Source organism: Sander lucioperca, chromosome 16 (genome assembly GCF_008315115.2).
Source record: "Sander lucioperca isolate FBNREF2018 chromosome 16, SLUC_FBN_1.2, whole genome shotgun sequence".
Taxonomy (NCBI): domain Eukaryota; kingdom Metazoa; phylum Chordata; class Actinopteri; order Perciformes; family Percidae; genus Sander; species Sander lucioperca.
In genome coordinates this window covers 15,035,338-15,063,229 of record NC_050188.1, presented here as the reverse complement: position 1 = coordinate 15,063,229, position 27,892 = coordinate 15,035,338, and the positions used below count along the sequence as shown (strand labels likewise).

General features: G+C 40.9%; 1 protein-coding gene across 1 annotated transcript in view; it reads left to right on the top strand.

Moving 5' to 3' along the window:
- Positions 1–207: 207 nt before the first annotated feature.
- The window catches only part of LOC116064135 (CD209 antigen-like), a 205,516-nt gene continuing 177,831 nt past the window's right edge, over positions 208–27,892 (top strand). The window contains exons 1-3 of the mRNA XM_035993205.1: positions 208–388; positions 625–735; positions 2,577–2,666. Coding sequence (XP_035849098.1) covers positions 238–388; positions 625–735; positions 2,577–2,666 — 352 coding nt within the window. The 5' untranslated portion in view covers positions 208–237. The remainder of the gene's footprint in view (positions 389–624; positions 736–2,576; positions 2,667–27,892) is intronic.

Here is a 27,892-nt window from a genome sequence, read left to right as displayed (position 1 = left end):
ACTTCTATAAAGTTTTCCTGAAGGGTTTCATAATTATAATTCCCAAACGACTGAATGCTGCAATTTTAGTCATATTTTAAGGTAAGTGGGACTTTTTGTCTAATAGTGACAAATGTAGGTATGCGCATCGGTCTTGTTGGTTTGTGCTGCAGCCACTTCCTGTGTTAAAGGAGTGACCAACTTAAAGACAGACAGTGAGACGGAGAATACGTTCACTTCAGTTTTCAGTTTGTCAAGATGTCTGCAGATACTGTCGCTGCTCCACGTTTGAGCCTGAATGTGAGATATAACAGAAACGTCCAAGAGAACAGCAGAGAGGAAGAGGAGAGTCAGGTGGAGATCTTAGAGGATGAAGAGCATCACGCTGATCTCAGGCAACAAAGAGCCAGTAAGTCTGAAATGATTGTTGTAAAGGGGAAGTTCATGTCTGTTTGTGTGGCTTTATATTACAATTAGATACTAAATGATATTTCACAATTAATCAATCAATCCACCATTGGTCAACATTAACTCTGGGTCATTATCAGGTGTCTTGGTGCTGTAATCTGGTGCCTCGTTAGTCATTCTTATTGTTCAAACTTCAAACATAATAAAACATGTTCTGGATGTATTTTGTCTCTGTAGGACCACACACTCAAAACAACCCTGCAGCCAACAACAGAAGGTGTTTCAGAGCTACTGCAGTGACTCTGGGAGGGTTTTATCTTCTGATATTGGCTGGACTCTTCATTCGCTGTGAGTATTTTGTTTTAATACAAACTGTCATATCTTAAAGGGGACATGTCATAAAAACATACTTTTCCAATTCTTATATACATTTGGGTATCTGGAGTGCCTACCAATCCACCAACTGTGAAATAAGACAACTCAGTTTTTTCACGGCTGTCTAGATGAGGAAACATGTGATTCAACAAGATATTCACATTTGACTCTCCTTCCTCTGTCACAGTCAGGCTCATTAGAATATACTTCCCCCGTCTGAGTATCTCCACCCACGGCTTAACAACTACCTTTTGCAAACGTGCATCATATTTTTTAAATAAGCCAATCAGAGCAGACTGGGCTTTTACAGGAGGGGTCTTAAAGAGACAGGCGCTAAAACAGGTTGTGGTTCTTTTTCACACTTGATGCTTCAGTTAAGAAGTCAGTGATCCTCTATTTACTATTTACAACACCTCAACATATAAGGCAAGTTAAAGGACAGACACACCAAATAACTACATTCCAGTTTGAAATAATGAGTGATATTTCATTATGCACAGGATATATAACTTAATTTTGTCTTTAGTTTAAAGCAGAATGATTTGGTGTTGTTGGCAGTGTTGGGAGTAACGCGTTACAAAAGTAACGCAATTACAGTAATGTATTCCTTTTTGCTGTAACGCAGTAATATAACGCATTACTAATTAAATTTCGGTAATATTATATTTGTTACAATCTCAGTAACGCGAGTTACAATGCATTTTAACGTAACATTTAGTGGTGCTTTGGTTTTTTTAAGAATTCACCAACACCGCGACACATTTCTTCACAGGGAAAAAAAGCCGTATTATTTTCCTGTCGCTTTATTCGATGGTTGAGATGACTGCAGAGACAAATACATTTGCGAGATGGATATTATTTTCAGGAGTTATTACGCTGCGTTGAAGTGAGCTGTCCTGTTTCTGTTCCCGTGGTCAGAACCAGAGACGGTACGGACAGCATGTATGTCCCAACAGGTGACGGTACGTCAGCGGCTGACAGATATCAACATGTCGGGAATTAATGTTGAGGCTTGCTACACGTAAATATCATTGCATTTTATCAGCCGTGGAGAGTAACTCTGCCTGTAGTGGAATGGCTTCGAATGACGACCAAAAGCGCTTGTCTTTTACTGTGACCATTTACTGTTCAATATGTTGCAGTTTTACAAACAAGAAAGTGAACAACTGGAGCCTGACGGACATGTTGCATCTCAGTAAGCTAGCAAGAGTAGCTACACAACAGACAACTTCCATGTAGCTTACTTAAAAATAAAAGCACTTCCTGTGACGATTCACAGTAAAACTAAATTACTGTTAAATAAGGTTGTGTAGGCTACCTTTTCACAAATCAGCTGTAAATCAAGTACTGTAAATAATGTAAATAGTAAACTAAACAACATGAATTTCCTATTGAAGTGCTATAAACAAACATTTTACAACAATGCCGCACTTTTAATTGAGTATTTTCATTTTCTCCTACTTGCCTATTATACGTTTTACTTATCTATTTTGTATAGCTTTAGTTACTTTGCATATTTATATTAATTATACAAAATATGAATAATCTATGATGTATTAAAGTGGATAAAGACGAGACTTTATTGATCCGGTGGTGAAATTCACAAGCTAGCTGCCAAATCAAACTTCCCCTGTTATTTTGGTGAAAGTAACTCAAAAGTAATGCAAAAGTAGTGTAACGCATTACAATTCAGAGACAGTAATATTGTAATATAACTAATTACTCTCAAATGACAGTAACTAGTAATCTATAATGTATTACATTTTGGAAGTAACTTGCCCAACACTGGTTGTTGGTCTGTTTCTTCATTTCAGTAATTTTGCTGCAGACCAGATACGACCAACTGAGCAACAACTACAGTCAGTTACAGGATGAAGTAAAGCAGCTGAAGGACAGAACTGAAGGTGAGAAAAGTTTAAAACCAGTAAACTCCTGTATTATACACATTTACATCATAGATGTTGATTGTGTAGTTACCGTTGATTATAACTGTTTCAACTCCAAGTCTTATCACTTTGACACTGAATGATGTGAAATCTGTCTTTAAAAGTTGTTGTTAAAAGCTGTCCTCATGGATGGACGAGATTTGGATGCAGTTGTTACTTTAAATCAGAAGAGAAGAAGAATTGGTATGAAAGCAGAGATGACTGTAAGAAGAGAGGAGCACATCTGGTCATCATCAACAACAAAGAAGAAGAGGTGAGTGTGTTTGTTTCTGAGTGCGTGATCTCAAAGAAAAATAAATTTAATGGAAATATTTAAATTTACATAATGTCAATTTGAAATCTTTGGAAAATAAGGTTGAAATATTATTTTCCGTTTTAAAATGCATTCTTATGAAAGGAAATGTTAACTTAAACATTTGTACTCTTATGAGTACAAAATGTGCAGTTCCTCATGTATTCTCTGTTTCTCTGCTGATTATAAATGTCTTTCTTCACTTTCCTCCATTACTAATGTGTGTTTACTGTCATGCTGTTGGGTCCAGTCCTCAGTGTGTGGTGGACCGAGGGATCCCTCTTGTGTTTGTTGTGACTGATGAAGTCACAAGATGACTTTACTACAACAGAAATGCTGAACTGTGAACAGAGAAATGATTGTTTTCTCTCGTCAACTACTAGGAGTTTGTGACTGAGCTGAGTAAGGATGGAGAGTTCTGGATTGGTCTATGGTATATAAACACAGAATGTAAATGGGAATGGGTGGATGGATCACCGCTTACAGAAAGGTGAGACATTTTAAAGTTTTTTGTTTCCATCACAATTCCATCATGGTCACTGTTTGTCACTAAATTAATTATATTTTACATTGAAAGATGGTTGGTTGGTTGGTAGAGAGAGAGAGTGAGAGAAAGACTGACTTTATCACGTTTAACAATATTAACCAGATGTTTTTGGAGGATATCTTATAAGACATCTTGGTGTTAGATATTCAAAAACACATCATACCTTGATTTTTGGTGGTGATTTCTGTAAATAAAAACCCTTAAAAAACAGATGTGGGAGCACTGAACAAGGTTTCAATCTTTCATTAGCAGCTGTTACAGATTACATCAATTTACACATCTGAATCTTAAATGAGTTATTGAAATAATTTGATTATTTACAGATAATATAAATATTTAAAGTGAAAACAGTTTAAATTAACAACAATCAGAAGTTTCAGCTGTTTGATAAAATAACAACATTTTATCTGTCTGACAGGTTCTGGATAGCAGGACTGCCTCGCTATGACGGTTACTGGTTTGGGAATGTGTATGTATACTTGTACGCTGCAACATGCTGCGATCACCAAGGAAAATGGAGACAACGTAGATGTAATGAAAATAAGAACTGGATCTGTGAGAAAAAGATGATCTGAACTCTTTGATGACAGAGAGGTGTGTAGTGTTGGGATCAGCTTTGTTAAATCAGACCAATTCTTTAACATTTGCTCAGCTGTTTATTCTGTGTTGCTAAATAACCTGGATTACAGAGATATTGTTCCTCTGCCCTTCATAGAGCATAATCTGGTTAGAAGTCATGTATTTACTCTGTAGTCCTACAGGATTATTATAATAAAAGCTAATAAAAACATGGATTAGCAGGTTGTCTTTACCTTGGTTTATGTAGTTGATTATAACGTTTGTAATCAGTTAGTTAGAAGTTTTTCCTTAGAACATTTTACACTCCACACAAAATATGACCCGCCCTACCTCCATCTCCCCTCCCAAACCCGTCCCCACAACCAATTAAATCATTATCATTTTGTAACGCTGCGCTGTAACCTTAACCTAACTATTGTATTTGTATCTTTTTTTTAATTTTATTTTAGCCTGAATTACTTTCATGACAGTTTTTAACTGCTCTTTAATGTTTGATGTACAGCTTGTTGAATTGCCTTGTTGCTGAAATGTGCTATAGAAATAAAGATGCCTTGTCCTACAACCTCCAGCCTGTCAGTCTGTCTCCAGGGCATAGAGAACACTGTTGTGCCTGTCTGTCTCAGAGGAAGTTTAACATTAACCGCGCTATACAGCTGCTTTTCAGCTCCAGATTATATTATATTGCAGTAAACACTGTCTGTGTGGAGTTTTGAAAAGTGTAACCACACTTGCGACCACATTTCTGTGACTCGCTGTGACTTGAAGCTGCAGAGGTGACGTAGTTTGCTCTGTCTTCACCGCAGCTCTGTGTCAAGTCAGTTTATTTATAGAGCACATTTAAAACCAACCTAGGCTGAACAAAGTGCTGTACAAAGTTATATTATGTTATAAAAACAAAGGAAGACAATACAAATATAGACACAATGAACATCATACAAACAATACACTTCTGTACAAATGTCCCTAAACTAAATCATACGCCAAAGAATAAAAATGTGTTTTAAGACGAGACTTAAAGATCTCAGCAGTAGAGGAGGACCTAATATGAATGGGAAGTTTGTTCCAGAGTCTCGGGGCCACAACGGAGAAGGTACGATCACCCTTTGTTTTCATCTGAGACTGTGGAATAGCTGTGTGTGTCGGAGCTGAGCCTCGCTCTCTGTCAAACATGTAGAGAAGGTGGAGAAGATCTCGCTTGCATACACGCTCTAAGGCACTGTTTCTCAAATAGGGGTTTGTGTACCCCAAGGGGTACTTTGGAGGACTGCAGGGTGCACGGGAAGTTTTTGGCGCTGTTTTCTAAGTTTTTCATACTATTTTCCACCTATTCTTGCCTTACTCCCTTCTTTCTAACGAATTTTTCCAAGTTTTTACGTTTTGTTGCCTTTTTTCATCAGCATTTAAATGTTTTTCAGTTACATGGCTGTTGTTTGGTAAATCTATCGCTGGTCAGGGGGTTCTTGGCTTAAAAACACAAATGGGGTACATTATTGAAAAAAGTTTGACCACCACCGCTCTAAGGTACCCCAATTTGGCACCATTGATTTAATATGAATCGGTCTTCGGTTTTACAGACGGAATTCAGTTGGTGCCCTTAAGGTCCTGACACACCAACCAGACGGGCCGACCGTCGGCAGAAAAGCCAGTCGGACTGATCAGTCGGGTCCCCGAGGTCCAAAAAGTTCCTCAGAACACACTGAGGCGACGCCGACTTGAGCGTACGCTCTGCGCGTGCGCGAAACGTAATACGTCTCCATAGCAGCAGGCGGCGCTGCTCTGTATTGTTTCCATTAACAGTCAGATTATTTACCAGAAAATGAAAACCGGCAGCTGATTGGACGAACGCGTCACGTGGGTCTTTTTTCTCTTGAAATTCACAGCCAGACTGTCATGGCGGCTCGTTCAGAATACGATCTCATATTATACTAAAATAGTTCACCGAAACGTGTTTCTGAAAACATTTTAAGAGAGAAATAGGCCGTGTAGTTGCTGAATCTGTCTTCATTTCAGATCAACAAAGGTCAGTTTAAAAGATTTTCGTCAGATTTTGAGCGGTTCATCCGCTCCCCATTTCTGGGTGAGTCCCGACTGCCCTGTCTCCGACTGAACATGTCGAGTCGGCCAAAATGAAGGCCGACGGCTCCTCGGACGGACGACGGCACGGAACACAATGAACAGAGTCGAGTCACTGACCTCGCCAGACGGCCCAACGCCCGATTATCGGGCCGGTGTGTCAGCTCCCTAAAACATACTGAGTTTGGTACCCAACCCTACTCTAAACCCAACCACAACTGTTGGCTTTACCGTGATGAGGATATTTCCCAAATCTTAACCAAGGTCTCATTTATGCTCATCATTTCTAGCGTCTCCTTTCTGGATTAAATCCACATGCAACACCTTCCCACATACTGTATATGAGTCTCTGTTAGCCACGTCACTAATCTGATTGCAGTCAGTCAGTTTTCCAGAGCTACATGCTAATCAGAGTCAGTACTACTCCAGTCCAGATGGTGGTGGTAATGCACCTGAAGCTGTAACTCACAAAATGAGGCACAAGAGAAATGACTTGTACATTTTAAGTTCAGTTACAACAACAACAACAACAACAACAACAACAACACTTCAGCTAACTACCCATTAACACATGCATGACCTAATACTCATGGAAGACAAAAATGGACTACGAGTGAAATAAGTGTAATTGTCCAAATCTGTAATCATTGTCCAAAATATAAAAGAATTGGTGTCGAATCTTAAAAGATGTTATGTAATGTAATCTGGTGTTTTTAACCCTTGTGTTGTCTTCCCGTCGACCATGCAACATTTTGTTGTTCTTTTTCTACACTTTTCTCGACGTTTTTGTTGATTTCATTCCAATTTTTTTTGTTGTCACATTCTTTGCAAGTGCAATAAACTTTATTTTTTTAACAAGTTTTTGTCACCTTTGGCCATGTTTTTCACTTTTTCCCAATTTTTGTCTATTTGTTTTTGTTTTTTTCCTGCGTTTTTGTAGCTTTTTCCAACATTTGTCACTTTTTTCAATGTTCTTTTGTCATAGTTCTGATATAGAAAGTTTTTGTAAACGGGTCAAATTTGACCCGAGGACAACAGGAGGGTTAAAGACATGTAGAATATCAACATTCTGTCTCTGGGGGCAGTCAGTTGAGAAAATAACTCCAAGTTGTCGGTGCCGCCGGAAATACCGCCGGATGTCCTTCTTTTCACCTGGATGTCCGTCACGTTCCTCTTTCTTCAGCTGTGTTGGAAACTGCTCCCTCATTCACTCACTCACTATTCCATCTATAGTGTTTATTAAATAGTGAACTGAAAGGCCAAACCAGATTTCAGACACTCACTGAAAACACATCGCTGCGTGACTTGCGTCAGTAGATGCGTCCTTTATTTGTGTGACAGAGGCGGGCGCGCCCAGCATCATGTAAACAAACCGAGAAAAAAAATACTCCTAATATGTCCCTGAAACAAACCGAGCACCCAGGAGGATAGTAAAAGTGTGTGTGTGTGTGTGTGTGTGTATATATATATATATATATATATATATATATATATATATATATATATATATATATATATATATATATATATATATTTGGAAGTTTTCAGCTCTGTCCTGCACTTGCAGAGCAGTTGCCACGCCCCCTTTTCTTTGCCACTCAGTTCCCCATGTAGTCACTGCACCTCCAACTAATTAGCCTCAATCAGCCACAGACTTTATTAGACAGCACCTGTGTCCACAGCCCCTTCCCTTTGTTCAAGCCACATGGAGGAATCCTTGTGCGTTGCTGCTGGAAATGCCGTATCTCCTACCTTGTTTGTGTGTTATTGAGCTATGTAAGTTTTATACGTTTTTACTTTGATGGAATGTTGCTAATTTAATTATAAGGCGAGCGCTAATCTTGCATTCCTTTCAGTTTGTCTGCTGTTTAAAGGTGCTGTTATAATGAACAGACTAACTTGGTTTACATTGCTCATTTGAATCACTGGTGTAAGAATATGTGCATTTGATTATTTATATGCATTGTTAGTTTATTAATTACACGGCAGATAATTATGTATTGACTTTGTAGGCTACCTAGCTTATTTCCTGCATTCTAAGTTCATGTGTAAATGTTTGTCATTCAAATTAATTGTGGCCTTGTATTGTGGCATTATGAAGCTAATTGTGTCCCATATCCTTTTCCCTCTTAGAAACCACACATACCTACTCCAATAATCAAGAAAAATTTTGGAATTAAAAGTGACTGGACTGAACTGTTCTCACCGACCCCTCCACTGGTATCAAGCCAGCCACCTTCACATCCCTCTCAAACCTCCTTTTCAATATGTTACATGTTCACTGTTTAGAAACCAAAGTCCGCTCCATTTTTCCTTCAGTTTTCGCTGTGATTTCTTCTTCTCCTTCGGGAAAACACGGACGCGTTGCATTGCTACATCGTATGTATGCTCAAATTAGCAGTGCATTGTGGGTATTTCATAGTGGACTACATAGTGACTGAAATTGCACAATTCCCTTTATGTCAAAACAATATATAAATAAAGATTTGTATGCTTTTTGTAAGAAACCTAATCTCACTTTACTTTTACTTAACATTTTTACTCCTTGTACTGTAGCTATGTTACTTTGTTACTTTATACACTTATTGACTAGCTCTTTTCTTACTTGTATTTATTTTATTTTTTTTTAACCTTGATTCTGACTGAGCTACAGCAACTGAACAATTTCCCTGAAGGGGTCAATAAAGCATTCTGATTTAATTGAACTGAGGAAGAAGGTGTTTAAGTTTGTTGAATTACAGATCTATTGTTCCTCTGCCCTTCAAGGTCAAGGAGTCTTTATTATCCCAGAGGGGCAATTCGTTGTGTAGCAATAGAATGTAACATTAACAACACATAAGCCATCCAAACAACAGACACTATGAATAGAGGACACAAATAGATACATACACAGAAGTCCACATCTCACATTGAGTTATTAACAAAGCCTATAGCAGCAGGAACAAGAGTTTTTGTATCGGTTTGTCCTGCATTTAGGCAGACAGAATCTGCAGCCAGACGGCAACAACATGAAGTAGCTGTTCGCTTATATCAGCCAGGACTGACTGGGCCTTCAAGGTTTTTGTCTCATAGCGGTTTTAAGTCAGTCAGAGTTGTGGGAAATTTTGCCACACACTCTGGTTATGTATTGCAGCCTGTTTTTGTTTTTAAGAGTGAGGGACCCAAACCAGCTCACAAAGGCAAAAGAAAGAATAGTTTCAATAAAACAATAAAACCTCGTCTAAAGGTCTTATCGACATTAAAATTGTGAAGTTTACGATTAAAAAAAAAAAAACCGCGCTGGTGTGATTTATTTTTTTTTTAAACAGACAGCGTCATCTTGAGGCTCGAAGGTGAGTTTGTCGTCTATTATAATACCGAGGTATTTGTATTGCTTCACTACTTCAATAGCTTGATCGTCAATAAGGGTGGGAGAGAGGGTGGGGGGATTCTTCCTAAAGTCGATCAGCATTTCTTTAGTTTTTGCCGCGTTAATGTTCATAAAAGACGACTTGCACCACGCTGTAAAATCATTTAAGGTAGCGCCATACTCAGGGTCGTTGTGCGTCAGCAGCGACACTATTACAGAGTCGTCGGCTAACTTAATGATATGACGCCTGGTGTGCTGGCTTTGGCACGCATTTGTATATAAAATAAGATCGCGGAGAGGACGCAGCCCTGGGGGGAACCGGTGGAAGAAAAAGAGAACATCGGATAAGATGCTATTCACTCTCACGCGTTGAGACCTGTCAGTTAAAAAGTTCATCAGCCAACAGATAAGACTAGGATCAATATTAAAAGTATTCTTTAAGATCCCTGCCAAAATATGTGGTTGAATGCAATTAAAGGCTGAAGAAAAATCAATAAAAAGCAACCGCACAAAGCTCTTTGCACCCTCAAGATGGGTATAGATCAAGTTAAAAAGAGTACATGCTGCATCTTCCACAATAAGGGACGTGAGTGCCACAGGCCTAAAGTCATTAAAAGACTCTGGAGCCTTATTTTTAGGCACCGGAACAATAATTGAGTCTTTCCAAAGGTTAGGAACGGTGTGGAGATGTAAGGACATTTTGAAAAAAAAAAATGTCTGCCAGCTGTTCAGCACAGTTCTTTAATATACGGCCTCCAATGCCGTCAGAGCCAGGACTTTTCCTTTCCTTAACACCTCTAAAGAGTGTCAGGACCTTATTTCTGTCAACCTGGACATTGCTCTGCCCAGGGGCAACGTTATTAAAGACTGACAACTCCTCACTAAAGTCATAAGTATTAAAACGATTATAGAAAGTGTTCAGTTCATTTGAGAGGGCACGGTCTGACATGCCATTGAGGGAAATTGGACACTTCTTAGACTGCATCTCCATCATGGCAGGATGTGAGTTGCATGTTCTCAACTTTGTCTTTATAGTTAAGTTTTGCAAGCTTACGTTCCTTTTTTAGCTTGTTTTTGAAATACTCTATATTGAGTCATGTTACCTTGATTGAAGCTAATATGTCGTTGATTAATTATGCTTTTAGCAGATTTGGAGACCCAAGGTTTATTATTTGGATATATGGAAATTAATATTAATAGATATATAGATCCCAATCAGTACAGCAGTAGCATTCCTGTAGACACTGGATTGAGTCCTCTGACCAAACCGGAACCAACTTTCGTTCCGGCTTGTTCCTCTTCGGTACCGGTTTGTAGGACGGAACCAAATAAACAGAGTTGTGATCGGACATGCCAAGTGGAGCTCTGCTGTAGGATTTCTAAGCACCTTTGACGGATCCATAACAGAGGTCCAGCCTTTTGGTCTGTCGTGTTGCACAAGTGACATATTGATAAAAATTACACAGGGACCTCCATGGCTTACAGTTATTAAAATCACCCATGACGAAGTTTGGTGCTTCAGGTGAAATCCCCTGAAGCCGCTGCACACACTTCACCATAGCCCGAGTCGCTAGGTCGGCATTAGCCTTCGGGTGAATATAAACAAGTGTTACAAATATCTGTGGGAATTCCCTGGGCAGATAGAAGGGGCATAGAGATACAGACAAAAGTTCTATATCAGGAGTACACAGTTTTTCTCTGACAATCACCGTATTGCACCATTTCTTGTTTATATAAAGACATAAGCCTCTACCAAGTGATTTTCCCGTCACTGTGGAGTCTCTGTCAAGACGGGCAGGTTCCCCAAAACAGTCCAACTCAAAATCAGAGAGTGGATCCTGATCTTTGAGCCACGTCTCTGTCAAGGCGAGGAGACAGGCGGATCTGTATTCTGAAAGGAACTTTACTTTTGCCTGAAGCTTGTCCACTTTATTTCATAGTGCACAATCTGGTTACAAGTCATGTGTACTTACTCTATAGTCCTACAGGATTATTATAATAAAAGCTAATAAAAATATGGATTAGCAGGTTGCCTTTACTTTGGTTTACTTATAGTTGATTACTACATTTGTAATCAGTTAGAAGTTGTTCCTGTGTTTCCTTTGATAAACCAGCAGTCAGCTGCTGATTTCCAGCTGCCAGAGAGAATCTTCCCCAGGAGAGTTAAACATGCATTAAGGTTCATGTTATATCTCTTGACCAGAGGTCATGTCCTGTAACTAGGGCTGGCTACCGTTCACATTTTAAACGGTGCCTGAAATTCAGTGTCTGGATCAAAGGTTACTTTTTCCTGTACTTCACAAAACATAACAAAAAAATATTTTCAGTTGTAAAATAATTCCAAACCTATTTATCCTTTTTACACTCCACAGAAAATAAAACCTCTCCCTCTCCCCTCCCAAACCTGTCCCTTCAACCTATTTAATCAAATTATTATTTACATCTTATACTGCACTGTAACTTGTATTCTTGTATTTGTATCTTACTCTATTTCAGCCTGTTTTTATGTTATCTCTTTCATGAAAGTTTTTAATTTCTCTTTAATGTTTGATGTAAAATGTTTGAATTGCCTTGCTGCTGAAATGTGCTATAGAAATAAAGATGCCTTGCCCTACAACCTCCAGCCTGTCAGTCTGTCTCCAGGGCATAGAGAAAGCTGTTGTACCCACCTGTCTAAGAGGGAGTGTAACGTTGACCGCACTATGGTCTCTAAAAGTAGAATGGGAGCCAGAGCCTTTAGCTATCAGGCTCCTCTCCTGTGGAACCAGCTCCCAGTCTGGGTTCAGGAGGCAGACACAGTCTCCACATTTCAGAGTAAACTTAAAACTCTCCTCTTTGATGAAGCTTATAGTTAAGGAGTGAGGAGTGGCAGCGTTCACCTAGTCTGGTGGGGGACGGTGTATAACTGTGTCCCTGAGAAAGACACTTAACCCCTAGTTGCTCCAGAGATGTGCAGCCTCTGATATATAATCCAGTTGTAAGTCGCTTTGGAGAAAAGCGTCAGCTAAATGACATGTAATGTAATGTAACATGTAATTGACCTACCCTTGTAGGGCTGGCTCAGGTTTACTTTGGACCAGCTCTTAGTTATGCTGCTATAGGTCTAGATTGCCGGGGGACTTCCTTTGACACACTGACCTTTTTTCTCTTTCCATCTGTGTGCATTCATGTCCCAGAAATGCTTGTCACTAACTTATCTGCGGGGAGCTTATTTCCCGGAATCCTTATGTTTTCCCTCCTCGCAGTTTTACTTGGATTGGGGTGGTACCTAAATCATGGTTGCAGCTGGTGCCGTGGCCCTGCTCGATTCCCTGCTGTGCCATACTACGCCCTACTATACCCTGCAACGCCCTGCTACACCCAGCTATGCCCCGCTATGCCCTGCAACGCACCGCTACGCCCTGAACTGCTAAAACTATTATTTCTAGTCATAGCTCCACTATCTTTATTGTTACTATAACTGCCACTGTTCATTTTTGCAACTGCTGTAATTATCAATCATATTTCTCTATATGTGTATCAGTGTCTCTGTGTCCAAACCAGCAGCTAAAGATGCCGCCCACAACGAGCCTGGGTCTGTCTGAGGTTTCTGCCTAAAAGGAAGTTTTTCCGCGCCACTGTGGTACCAAATGCTTGCTCTTGGGGGGGGGGGGGGGGAGTTGTTGGGTCTTTGTAAACTATAGATTGTGTGTCCTGAGATAACTCGTCATTATATTATATTGCAGCCACCGTTATCTGTGTGGAGTTTTTAAAAGTGTAACCACACTTGCGACAGCGTCATCGGCATTTCTGTGACTCACTGTGACTTGAACAAGCTGCAGAGGCGACATATTTTGCTCCGTCTTTACTGCAGCTCTGTGTGTTTGAGTCGGAGCTGAGCCTCACGCTCTCTGTCAAACATGCAGAGAGGACTAAGAAGATCAGGTACGCAATTTCAGGTTGAAATTTGGCACAGATTGATTTGACCTGAATTGGTCCTTGGTAGTACCAGCCTACTCCGGTCGATACCTTACAAAGTATCGAGTTCAGTACCCAACCCTACCCTAAACCCACCGATAATGTGGGCTTTACTGTGATAAGAATATTTCCCAAATCTTAACCAAGGTCTCATTTACACTCGTTATTTTAAGTGTCTTATATGTGGATTAAATCCAGATGAAATACTTTTGTAAACACCTCGCCACATACTGTATATGAGTCTCTGTTAGCCACATCACTAGTCTGATTGCAGTCAGTCAGTTTTCCAGAGCTACATGCTAATCAGAGTCAGTACTACTCCAGTCCAGATGGTGGTGGTAATGCACCTGAAGCTGTAACTGACAAAAAGATCCACAAGAGAAATAAGTTTAGGATCATTTACAACAACACTTCAGCTAACTAGTCATTAACACACACATGCATAAACTATTACACATGGAAGACTTGCAACATTGGTCACTCATCTCTTCATCTTTTGTCTGTGCTCCTCTACTCTGTTATACATCTATGATCTGCTCTCTGTGTGTTACTAGCTGTGCATGTAGCAGAGCTTATTCTTTATTCCATCCAGCTGAACTTCAGGTAATTATCACAGACCCTGGTTGTGTGTCAGTAAAGAAGATGGTCTATCATGTGTTTTATTTGTTTCACTAAAACATTAAAATTCACACCTACTTCACCTCCTCTAAAATAAGTATCCGGTCCATCAACAGTTCCTGTGTCAGAGAGGTGTGAATACAGCTATGCACACATATGTTTATTTCCTCAATTTTACAATCAGGAAGAAACAGCTTTACTTTACTTTAACATACTTTTATAAAGTTTATCTGAAGGGTTTCATAATTCCAATTCCCAAACGACTGAATACATAAATGTAAGCGTATTTTAAGTTAAGTGGGACTTTTTGTCTAATGGTAACAAATGTATTAGGGTGTGTATCTGTCTTAGTGGTTTGTGCTGCAGCCACTTCCTGTGTTAAAGGAGTGACCAACTTAAAGACAGACAGTGAGACAGAGAATACGTTCACTTCAGTTTTCAGTTTGTCAAGATGTCTGCAGATACTGTCGCTGCTCCACGTTTGAGCCTGAATGTGAGATATAACAGAAACATCCAAGAGAACAGCGGAAAGGAAGAGGAGAGTCAGGTGGAGATCTTAGAGGATGAAGAGCATCACGCTGATCTCAGGCAACAAAGAGCCAGTAAGTCTGAAATGATGATTGTTGTAAAGGGGAAGTTCATGTCAGTTTATGTGTGGCTTTATAACAGATACTGAATAATATTTCACAATTAATCAATCAATCCACCATTGGTCACCATTACTGGGTCATTATCAGGTGTCTTGGTGCTGTAATCTGGTGCCTTGTGAGTCATTCTTATTGTTCAAACTTCAAACATAATAAAACATGTTCTGGATGTATTTTGTCTCTGTAGGACCACACACTCAAAACAACCCTGCAGCCAACAACAGAAGGTGTTTCAGAGCTACTGCAGTGACTCTGGGAGGGTTTTATCTTCTGATATTGGCTGGACTCTTCATTCGCTGTGAGTATTTTGTTTTAATAGAAACTGTCATATCTTAAAGGGGACATGTCATAAAAACATACTTTTACAGTTCTTACATACATTTGGGTATCTGGAGTGTCTACCAATCCACCAAATGTGAAATAAGACAACTCAGTCAGTTTTTTCACGGCTGCCTAGATGAGGAAACATGTGACTCCTTCCTCTGTCACAGTCAGGCTCATTAGAATATACTTCCCCTGTCTGAGTATCTCCGCCCACAGCTTAACAACTACCTTTTGCATAGCTGTGCCACATTTTTTTTAAATAAGCCAATCAGAGCAGACTAGGCTTTTACAGGAGGGGTCTTAAAGAGACAGGTGATAAAACAGAGGATGTTTTGGTTCATGTTCACACTTGATACTTAAGGTAAAGTGCTCATATTATGCTTTTTTGGCTTTTTCCCTTTCCTTAATTGTGTTATATATCTTTTTTGCGCATGTTATAGGTTTACACAGTGAAAAAGCCCAAAGTCCCCCCCCCCCAAAGGGACTTACCATCTCCAACAGAAAACACTGTTCACTAACTGCTCCAAACAGCTCTATTGTAGTCCAGCCTTTACTTCAGAGACAAACATGCGTCACTTTGTAGTACACGTTATAATGCTCACCTAGCTGCTAGCATGGCACGCCCTCATACTCTGCTCCTGACTGGCTAGTAGTCCTTACCTAGCTACTGTCAGGGCACGCCCTCATACTCTGCTTCTGACTGGCTAGTAGTCCTTACCTAGGTACTGTCAGTCTAACAGGATCAGTATCATTAATGCTAACCGTGGCAGTGTTCTCTGTGCAATGACTGACTGACAGATAGTTAGTTTCATATTAATTTGAAGTACACTCTAAGGAATAACTGTGTATTAACAGTTGTGTGTCTGTGTATTTTAACAGAAATTGTTCATAGAACTTGATTCACAGTTGTATTTAGTTTTTTTTATATTTCGAATTGCATTATTTGTGCTCCTACAACTTTTGCCGGCCACGGAGGTTAGTTTTAGGAGTTTAAAGTGCCCATATTATGAGAAAAACACTTTTTCTGGGATATGGGGTGTTATTTTGTGTCTCTGGTGCTTCCACACACATACAAACTTGGAAAAAAAACATCCATGCTGTTTTGAGTGAGATACGGGTTTCTGGGCAGAAAACAATGAAAAGATGCCATCTTATGGCTCCTTAAAGCTGCATTCTCTGTAATTTCCAGCAGGGGGAGACTCCACTGGCTCCAGAAAGAAGTGTTTCTATAGAAGTCAATGAGAAAATGAGCCTACTTCTCACTTGATTTATTACCTCAGTAAACATTTTCATAATGAGTTCATGGTCTCAGTCACTAGTTTCAAGTGTTATTTAATACAGCATGATGTTCATTTAGTAAATTATGATCCCATTTATTTTAAAACAGACGATAAAGCAGGAGATGCTTTAGGACCTGTCAGTCAGGACAGAGGCTTAGCAATCACTTTTAGGGATTGGGCCCCACAGTACTGGGAGTCTGTTATTTTTGAATCATGGATTGACAGACTGATGGTCTAATAACTTGTTCCAAAGCAGGACATCCATTTTAGTAATGTCATTGTAACTTCAATAAGCATTACAAAGTTTTAATTTAGACAACAGCAGGGGCGGATCTAGAAAAATATTTATGGGGTGGCGAGAGGGGGGCAGGAATTTTTGAGGGGTGGCAACATATGGCAGATGTATATATATATATATATATATATATATATATATATATACTGAATTTTATCACAGTTTGATGAGAAATAGTCTGTACACACTACAAAAGGGCACAGGCTGCCATTTACAAACTCAGACAGACAAACTTAATCTCATGCAATCAATGTCCTGCATTTGAGGTTTTATGTGAAACCGTTCATATTAGGGATAAGTGACCATACAATGTGATCTCACTTAATAGGAGATAGAAGTATGATAGAAGTAAGGAGCATCATCACAGGAAAGGCATTAAGGTAAGACACTGGTAATGAGAGGTGAAGAAAACAGTTCTGGACTGTGTGAGAGAGGCAGCGCTGCAGGCAGCATGTGTACAAGATTAGGAACTGTCAATGATTAGTTCTAACCATCAGACTGTGTTAACACACACTAACATGTTAGCCTGGGAGAGTATTTTTAGGTTCATTTGTTTATTTGTTTAATTTAATCTGAGCAATAGATCTAAAATACATTCTACACAAAATATAAAAACTCATCTCCCCATCTCATCACACTTTCACACTGATAACTTTCCCTAATTATTCATATTTAAGCAAACATGAATTTTTATATTTATTTGATGTTGTTCTTATTCATATGTAACTTAGTATATATGCAGCAACAGTTTCCATACCATGTGGACCAGCTCGACTGGAGATGGTTGGTGATGGCCCAGCTCTCTGCTTTCCCTTTCACTGTCTGAGCCCTGCACGGTATCTCGTCTCTCTCTTTCTCCCTCCTCATCTTGGTGATGCTCTCCCTCCATATCTTCACCGCTGTGGTGTTCTCCACCTCCTCCTGTCCCTGGTCGCCTTGGCCTTGTATTCTCTCTCTGTCACCTTTCTGTTGCCCTTTTCTCTCCACCTCGTCTTCGTCTTCTCGCTCTCCTTCCACCTCTTCTCTCTCTCCTTCCACCTCATCTTCTCCGTCTACCTTGCTCAGTTGTTCATTTTCTATTTCTCTCGCCTTTCTCTTTGGTGAGAAAAAACTACATATGCTACCTTTCCTCTTCATTTCTGTAAGATTAAAAGTAATTTTACAATGTTTTCCTTGACCGACGTTGAATCAATATTAGCTTTTGTAGCCTACTTTACACAGAACAAACGTCAGACCTAAGTAACATTATATGTATAGTTAGCTAAATAACGTTCTTCAACCTGATTTTTATCATCTCAAAATCAGCATCGCAACTATGCTAGCACTGTTCTTTCGTTATAATTTCATTTCTTGATAGATAGTTAATCCGTTTTGACCTCTTTCCTCCTGTGTCTCCTTTCCTGATGACTCCTGGCTCCCTCGCTTCGCGCCGCTCAGTTTTCCAAATAAATCAGGCTCTTGCCGCTCTGGCGTCATCTCGTGCTGCATTCATTGCAGTCGGACATTGGAGATTCGCGCTCATAAATTGTCAAATTGGCCATAACTTTTAATTCATTGCTGCCAACTGGGGTGGTAGCAAGGGTGGCAAGGCTTTCTTTTAGGGTGGCATTTGCCACCCTATGCCACCCCGGTAGATCCGGCCCTGGACAACAGAAAGAAGTTTGAAAGCAGCATTTCCTGTTTTGGCCAAACTGTTGTACTGCTGTGTGAGGTGTGAAAGCGGTTAACCAAGCTGTGAATGAATGATATTTATACATTGTTCAGTTTTACACAAATGCATTTATAGTTTATGAAATAAAATATGGTTTCATAAAATAAATCCAAAGATTGGACAATGCAGTGTCCTCGATGAAGTTAAGAAAACCACCGGACTGGAGTTACTATGTTTTTATTAAAATATATCAATTTAATAAGTAATAAGGGTGTGTGTGTGTGTGTGTGTGTGTGTGTGTGTGTGTGTGTGTGTGTGTGTGTGTGTGTGTGTGTGTGTGTGTGTGTGTGTGTGTGTGTGTGTGTGTGTGGTATGTGCTGTTACTTCCTTAATGTTCTTTACTTTCCAAGACACATTGACAGCAGCAGCATCAGTAGAGGATGTCACATTACTGAATGTATATCTACCAAAGTTTTACAGCAGCGTAGTGACAGATCTACACAGCGCGGTAAGCAGTAAGTGAAGTTAAGTGCAGCTACGGTTTCTCAAGATGTCCGAAGATATTTATGCCAATGCAGATAAATTAAAGAAGGTGAGATACAACAGAAATGTTCAGGAAGACAAAGTAGAGTGGGAGGAAAGGGAGGTGGAAATATACGAGAGTACTGACGCTATCAGAGCTGATCACACTGATAATCAGTCACACGGAGGAGGTAAGTGACACATTATGACAAATCAATATCATAAATACTCATGTTGATCTGTTTGAATGTGGCTGACCTTCAAGTCATGTTGGACTGATGTGTAAACTCTACGTTTGCTCTCAGTTTAGTTTGACACTCAGCTGTCAGTTCTCAAGGAAACTGCCTCCATCTATGTTTGTCTCTATAGATGTACATGTACAGTATGGAAACCTTGTGTTTCGCAGCTCTTTCCTGTAGTTAGTTTTATTATGTTCTGCTAAAGGTATCACAGCTCTCTGGTTAGAAGACTCATTTTTTATTAAGAAATGATGCCCGATGTGTTTGGTTATGGTAACATTTAACTGACAAGGGTCATTTCTGAGAACTGAGGATGCATCAACTCCGGTAAAGACATGAAACCACATGACAGGAAGGACAGAAATACAGTGTGACGAAGTCTGTTGAATATTATTAGTAATGGAGAGAGAGAGAGAGAGAGAGAGAGAGAGCGAGAGAGAGAGAGACCCATTACAACTCAACATTTCAGATGAGTTTATATTTGTTTTACTTTAGTGTAATAATTGGTTTACCTAAGAGGTTTAATAATTTGGTTAAGGACGCTTTCACACCTATAGTTCACCAGACTGGACAGACACCAGATTCAGGGGTGACGTTGCAGCATTGTTGCATTTATTTATTTGGTTGGGATTGTGTTCACACTGCACTTTGTCAAAGGCACCAAACACTGTTAACAAATGTCACATGGTGGAAACGGTCGCTTGTTATTGGACAGAATATCTGAGTGAAACCTGCCGACACTTCTGGTCTCAGAGATAATGGAGCAACACCACATTTATAACGTCTTGGGTTTCCTGGTTTTGCCTCAGTGTTGATGATGTCACCCAGACTGATGATGTCACCCAGACTGATGATGTCACACAGACTGATGATGTCACACAGACATGATGTGTGCTCAGAACAAATTATGGATCTGAAAGTTATCATCCCTTAAATCATATATAAATTGTGTGCAAGGTTGAAGCTGCAGGCTAGTAACTGTTTGTGGTTTACTTCCTGTATTTGGGTCAGATGGCGTTCTCACCTGAAGTGAACCTGAAGGGTCTGACACACCCAACCACAGATCAAAGCAATTAATCTGCTGAGTAAAAGGTTATTCTTACATGGACATTATACAGTCCCTCCAGGATTTCGCGATGTCACGATCGCAACAATTCATGTAAATTCAACCAATCACTGTGAATTCGGTGCGACTCGCAATTTTGACCAATCACCGCAACTTTACCACAAATTTGACCAATAACTGGTGTTTCCTGTGACTTCTACCAATCCCAGCAGTCCCATGTGCAAGACTTTGCATCAGTATGTGACTCTGAGAGCCAATGACCAAACGGGAGTGAGAACAGGATGCCGTAACACAATGTACGTCGCCAAATTCATTTCCTTGTTTCTGATATGAAGACGAGACGTGTGTGACTCGAACATCTCACATTTACCAACAAATCGTACAGCGAAAGACCGTGCAAAACATTTCAGACCGTCCTGCCAACCTGTATACATTTTAACATCAATGTACGCTCTAACGTTTTTTTTCACTCTAAAGTCGCTGAAAGCTGTCGGCTCTCTGCAGCGAGCCCCCTGCGACTGACGCGCGCACACACACACACACACACACACACACACACACACACACACACACACGGTGGATGCAGGAAAAACCGAAGATGAGACGTACAGGATGAGTGTCCTAGGCCAGGTTAGGAAATGAACTAACAATGTAAAGATCAACTGTTTTATTTTGTAGTATCTCTGCATCTCCCATGTTGTCTTGTTTTACTTCCTGTCTTCTGCTTTCCTGCTTGTTTGATTACCTGTGTTATTGTCACAAGACAGGGGGTCTTGTGTAGTTAAGTTCAGTCTTCCCCTTACTCCTGTGCGAGATCGTCTGTTTTCCTTGTGTGCAGCCTTCGAGCGTTTTTCCCTGTTTCCTGTGTTCCTGAGTTCCTGATTCCCGTTGAGTTTGACCATTGCCCGTTTTTGGACCCTTTGTTTTTGTTTGTTTCCCAACTTTTATCGCAATTTTTTACAAAAGCTCCCGCAAAATCAGTTGGGCCGCAACAATCTCAAAATAAGGCTGTGAAACCCTGGAGGGACTGATAACTTTTTCTTTTTTTTTAAAGGGGTGATTGAATGCAAAACCGATTTTACCTTGTCATAGTTGAATAATGATAATGAGTTTGGTGGGTAAATAGGACATACATAGAACCTCAAAATCCCATTGACACCTCTTTCCTATGCAAATCTCAGAAATTGTATACATTGTTCATTTGCTGTTTTACCACTAAATTCACTTCTGAGACTTTTTTTATGCAAGAAATCAACTATGTAGAGGTCAAATATGGGCCGTTTTATGAAAATTGATGTCTAATTGCAAATTTTGTCCGACTGTGTGTCGGAGTTCAGCGGCCGGTGCTGCCTGTGTTGCTGCCTCGCCGCCCGGCCTGCCTTCCTTCACAGACCCCGGCCTGCTGGGAGGTAGATGGAGCTCCGTCACGGCTGGCAGCCCACGGCACTCCATACCCGCGCAAAGTCACCGTTTTTTGGGTTAATGGACTACCAAACGCCGCTGCCCTGACAGAGCTCCAGGGCCTGCAGCTCCCCTCTTCCTGCTAAATGGCCGCTGTGTGTGAGTGAGAGCGCGGTCAGCGAGCTTGTTACGCCAGCAATCTCTTACCACAGGTTCCAGTTAATCTTATAATGTGTGTAATTATAATGTGTTGTTATTTAAACAAACGATCGGGGAAATAAACGCCTCTTGTCCGCAAGTCTCATTGATAGAGCCTGCGGCTGGATGGAGCTCTATCAATGAGAGCTAGCTAGCCTCCTCTTAGAATTCAGTAAGTGGCGTGACGAAATTCAAACTGTAAATATACTCTAATTACGCCGAGAATGAAGCTAACTAGCCGCAATCTGTACCCATAGGATTTAAGGGACAGTAGCAGCTAACGAAACCCCTAATGTTCACAAAAATTCATTAAATTGAAATCGGACACCATTGTTAGCTTTAAAAGACCTTGGGGTAGATGTTATATAAGTGGTGTGACGAAATTCAAACTGTAAATATAGCTACTCTAGTTATGCCGGCAGCTGGCAGCCAGCCAGCTCAACGGAGCTCCGCGGAGCCCCGAGTATTCCAGTAGTCCAGTACCCAGGGAAACGGTGACTTTCACTGGGTATGGAGGTTGCCGCTTTCTCGTCAGACTGTGTGGAGCTCCTACATAAAGTCCGACACATCTTACCAAATTTGCAATTAGCCATCAATTTTCGTAAGACAGCCCATATTTGAGCTTTATATAGTTGATTTCTCGCTTAAAAAAGTCTCAGAAGTGAATTTAATAACGAAATAGCCCGACAAACAATGTATATCTTTGCAGTGTCTGAAATATGAGACCTGCTGTCTCGTCTCCAATGTGTTTCGCTCAAACCAATCAGCACGCAGCTCATCTAAATATTCATGAGCATACCATATTTGGAAGAAAAGCTCTTGTTCCAAATAGAGCCATATTCACAGGGTAGTTAAGGGCCTAATGAAATAGCATTTGGGCAATTTTCAGCCCAACCAATGTTACATACCCTATTAGGAGGTAAAATACCCTAAATAATCACTCTATCACCCCTTTAATCAAATTGGCTAGATATTTGCTTGGCTTGTTGCCAAATTCATATATCTTATGCTTACCAAACAGTATGGATTTCTGAGCCTCTTTAGATAGAAGAGTGTCCAGAGCTGCTGTGGTAGTGTCAATTTGGAGCCTCAGGCCTTCTGAAGGCTTAAGGTTAAATTCTCCCTGCAATTTGTTTAGTCTCTTGTTCTGCTCTCTGTTTTTAAGTAAGACTTACTGAAAATGATATAGTAGAGCCCCGAATAACGGCCTTAGCAGTTTCCCAAAGTACACTAGGAGATGCATCTGGGGTACTGTTGTCAGTAATGAAATAATTAAACTGTTCACTAAGATATGTTTTAAAATTGGGATTTTTAAGTAGATGGTTTGGAAAGCGCCATTGCCCCCTAATGCTTTGAGCCCTGCCGGACATGACTAAAAACACTGGCGAGTGATCACTAATAACTATATTGCCAATAGAGCAAGAAATTACCCTCTGAAGGACATTTTTAGAGGTAAAAATAGTCAATCCTGGAGGATGATTTATGTACTTTTGAGTAAAATGTATACTGCCGATCAGTGGGGTGAAGGGTCCTCCAAGTGTCAATAAAATGTACATCCATGCAGCAGCCAAGTAGACATCGACCTTGCCCTATATTAGAATGTACAGTTTTACTAGATTTATCTAAGCATGAGTTTAGGCAACGGTTAAAGTCACCAGCTATCACTGAGGACTCAACAATCGGAGATGGCTTCCCCAAAGAGTGTCCCTTTAATCATTACATATCTGCCCGATATGTCAGCCCTAACTTCCACCTCTGTCAGAGGCAGAGATTTGTGAACTAGGATGGCTACACCCCTGCTATTACTTGTGAAGTTGAATGAGATTTGGAGCCTAGCGGGAAACAGCAGGCTGTATTTGATGCGCTGCTTCACTCTGAAATGGTGCACCTTTACAATCATGGGTCTCGGAGGAGCATTTCGACCCAAGTCTGGTCGGAAAGCTAGGCGATGTGCCCGATCCAACATCTCTGGCCCGTCAGGGATTTCCATACCCGGCGTCTCGGCAAAGAAGTCGGTCATAAATGCCGTGACCTGCGGCCCCTCCATGTTTTCAGGTACACCCACAACACGTAGATTCTGTCGTCTGCTCCTCGACTCGAGGTCCTCCGATTTAGCCATTAGCAACTTGTTGCAATTCGCTAGCTTTTCACATTTGGCCTCGAGCGCAGTAATTCTATCGTCGCAGTCATGGAGAGAAGTTTCAACTTCAGTGAGACGTGTCCCAAAAGAGTCTCTAGTAGACTGCAGGGTGCCCAGTGAACCGCAGGTTTCAGCCCTGAAAATTTCAATACGTTTTACCAACTGCGAGAGTGACGGGCCTCCTTCGTCGTCGTTGCCATCATGTGCGAGAGAAGGCTGGTTAGCTTTCTCGTTAGCACGTCGGTTTTGAGCTCGAGCTGGGCGTTCTTGACGAGTAGGACCCTGGCGGCAGATGTCTTAAATAGTCCGAACCCAAAATAGGAGAAAGACAACGAGCTAAACAGATGTTTAAAACAAAATGAATGGATAAATATGTAGGAGCTGGCAACGGTGCGTCTACTCTCTACCCATGCTCGACAGCGCCCCCCGATAATAGGAACTTTGATAACAAAGACTCATGTTGTTTCCCTGTAATGAACCGTGCTCTCTGTGTGCTTTGCCACTTTAGGACCAGACACTGAGAGACATCCTCCAGCTGTCCAAAGGAAGACTTTCAGGGCTGCAGCACTCTGTCTGGCAGTGCTCTGCTTTCTGATGATGACTGGAATCATCCTCTTATCTGTATACTGTAAGATAAAATACACTTCACAACTACTGAGCCACAAATACTGAACCAATACACCATGGTGTACTTAAATCAGCTTCAGGTTCTAAAGGAAAGGTTCAGGTTTTTACTGACATTGCTTCCTGCTTCTTACAGTGCAGACGCTTTGCTACTTGCTCCTGCCTTTGCTTGCATATTTCTGCTGATAATCTTACTTTTCCTCTGAGAGAAACTATGAGCAGCGGCTCTTGGATACTTACAAATCACTGGACTATACATTTTTTGTAGACATAGTAGACTTTTGTCATATTTCAACATTTTTGTGCGTGAGCGTGGCCTACCAATAGCTCAAGCCTGTCCCAAAGTGATTGTAGCTAAAGCTAATTAGCAGCAAGATGCCTCCCTTCTCCGTGGAGGACTACTACAAACTCCTTCAGAAGATTGTTATTCTGGAAACCAAACTTCAACGGTTAGAAGTAAACCTGGAAGTGAACGGATCATGTGGGAATGACACCACTTTACCATTGACCCAAAACAATGGACAGAAGCATGCCAACACACGGCTAACTAGCACCTGCAAGACTACGGACAAACAGGAGGGCTGTGGAATAAGTAACAAATCAACAAGTGATAGTCCTCCCTGGAACTCTTTTGGTGCAAAGCCTAAGAGTAAATCCTTTTCCTGGAAAGGACGACTAACGGGCAGGGCACAGCGCCCTGAGATTTGTGATATGAACGGCTGGCCTGCATTACCATCCAGGCAGAGCGCCTCTTCTACCCCTGTACTCAGTAGGACACAGCCGTGGACAGCTGCAAAAGGGAGAATTAGCAACAAAATGCCTCCCCAACAACTGAGTGTGCAACTGGATAACAGATTTTGCTCCTCTGCTGCAGGACCCTGGACATGACCTGGATTGCGTCTCATCGTCACACAGCAGGGTAAGGACTGAGAGCAATTCAAAAAGTAAAAAGCTACAGGGAAAGCTAACGACTGGGCACCAAACTCTGATTGTGGGTGACTCTGCTGTAAAAGACATAAAAAGCAGTAAAAACACCAAAATTCTCTGTTTTCCCAAAGACATGGTGTCTGACTTAGCCCAAAGAATCCCGGATATCATGGCAGCACACCCAACTGTGAAAAACATTATACTGCATATAGGATCACATGATGTTGTAAAGCAACAGTCTGAAGTGCTGAATCGTGACTTTTTGAATCTGCTGAACACAGTCAGCTCCCTAAACGCAGAGGTGTTTATCAGTGGCCCTATACCACCAGTCAGAATAGGAGCTGAGAGATTCAGCAGACTGTTGGCACTGAACAAATGGCTTTCAACTGCATGTACCGTCCACTCTCTGCGGTTCATTGACAATTTTAACATTTTTTGGGACCGCAGACATCTTTTTAAAGCAGATGGACTTTTCCTTAACAAGCCAGGAGTAAAGCTGTTCACCTCTAGCCTACATTACTTTCTGCACCACACATCTGCTCCCTCAGCCAAGGACACAGGACAAGAAAAATCAACACAAACAAAACAGGAGGAAGACACAACAAAGTGCGGCAGTGATCCACCACAGCCCCCACCTGAGCAAAGATTTGACCATGGAGAACCTCAGAGCGGAGACGAGAAATCTCAACCCCCTTCACCCGTCCAACACTCCTCAAACCCCCGTACCAACACCGACGCCTTTGAGGATCCATCGCTCTCCCCATTCACCCTTTCCCCTGTGTCCCCCTGCCACATGTTGGGGTTCACTGACCGGATGGAGCAGCTGGTAGATGCTGGAACCAAGTTTACCCCACTACATTCTCCCATCACTCGCCCCCAGCATCAACCACTGAAAGTAAAACGCCAGGCACCTCTGCCCCCTCAAGGACGGCAGCTAACTCCTTCTCAACAGACTGATAAGTATGCTTGTGTACAGAATGAAACAAGCTTTAACTGATATGTGCTGGGCCCAGGCTGCATGCCTAGTGGCACTCATGACTCTTTCCAGGACAAGCCTGGGTCCTGTGTATTCAATTCTTCTTCAATCTATGTTGTGATAGGTAATAGAAAAAGAATGGTGAATCTGCTAAGTAAGAAAAAGAAGCACTTAACTGCCAACTTAGCAAATTTAGCATCCATTCCTCGTCAGCCACAGCCTGTCCCAAAAAATGAGACAGATAACTATTTTAACACACTAACACTAGCCTTACTAAACGTCAGGTCTTTGGCGGGTAAATCATTTTTAATCAATGATTTTATTAGTAAACACAATCTTGATTTTATGTTTTTAACTGAAACCTGGTTAGACCATAATAACAGTGATGCTGTTCTCATTGAGTCAGCTCCCCCTAACTTCAGTTTTATGAGTGAGAATAGAGCGAATAAGAAAGGAGGTGGAGTCGCCATTTTGTTTAACGACTCGTTCCAATGTACTCAAATAGCTTATGGAAACTTTGCTTCTTTTGAATATGTGGCTCTTCAGTTAAGGTCCCCCTCTCGACCTTTATTTCTAATTATCTACAGGCCACCTAAATACTGTGCATCCTTCTTTGACGACTTTACTGGACTGCTGTCTTTAATCTGTATTAACTTTGACTGTGTAGTTATTGCTGGTGATTTCAACATTCATGTTGACAACCCCCAGGATAGAGGGACAAAAGAACTGTGACGGAGCCCACACACAACAAGGGGCACACTCTGGACCTGATTATCTCTAAAGGTCTGAACATTTCCAAGGTTGTGGTGACTGATGCTGCTCTCTCTGATCATTCCTGTGTTTTCTTTAATGGCACTATCTCTGTGCAAAAAAGTGTCCAAACAAAGTTAATACGAAAACGGTATATCACTGACAACACCAGTGAAACATTCAGTCAGCTTTTCTCGTCCACACCCGCCCTCTCAGGGGTCTCAGTCACTGAGCTTGTAGACAATTTCAATTGTAAAATTACAAATGTTATTGATACCATTGCTCCAATTAAGGTAAAAACTGTCTCTGATAAGAAAAGATCTCCACGGAGAAATGCCAAACTGGTAAGAACAGAAAAAAGAAAGTGTCGAAAAGCAGAACGCAGGTGGCGAAAAACTAATCTCCAGGTCCACTACAACACTTTTAAAGAGAGACTTCGCATTTATAATTTGGAACTGAGGAATGCAAGGCGGTCCTTCTTCTCGGACATTATTGCCAAAAACAATAATAATTCACGTGCTTTGTTTGCTACTGTCGATAGGTTAACAAACCCTCCAGTACCAGTAGCATCGGAACTTTTATCCACAAAGGCCTGCAATGATTTTGCCACCTTCTTCAATGACAAAATTCAGAAAATTAGACAAACAGTCAGTGCTTCCATATCGAGTACAGGGTATGTGTCGTCACAGTGTCCAAGCAAAACAGATTCCAACTTGACCCAATTTTGTA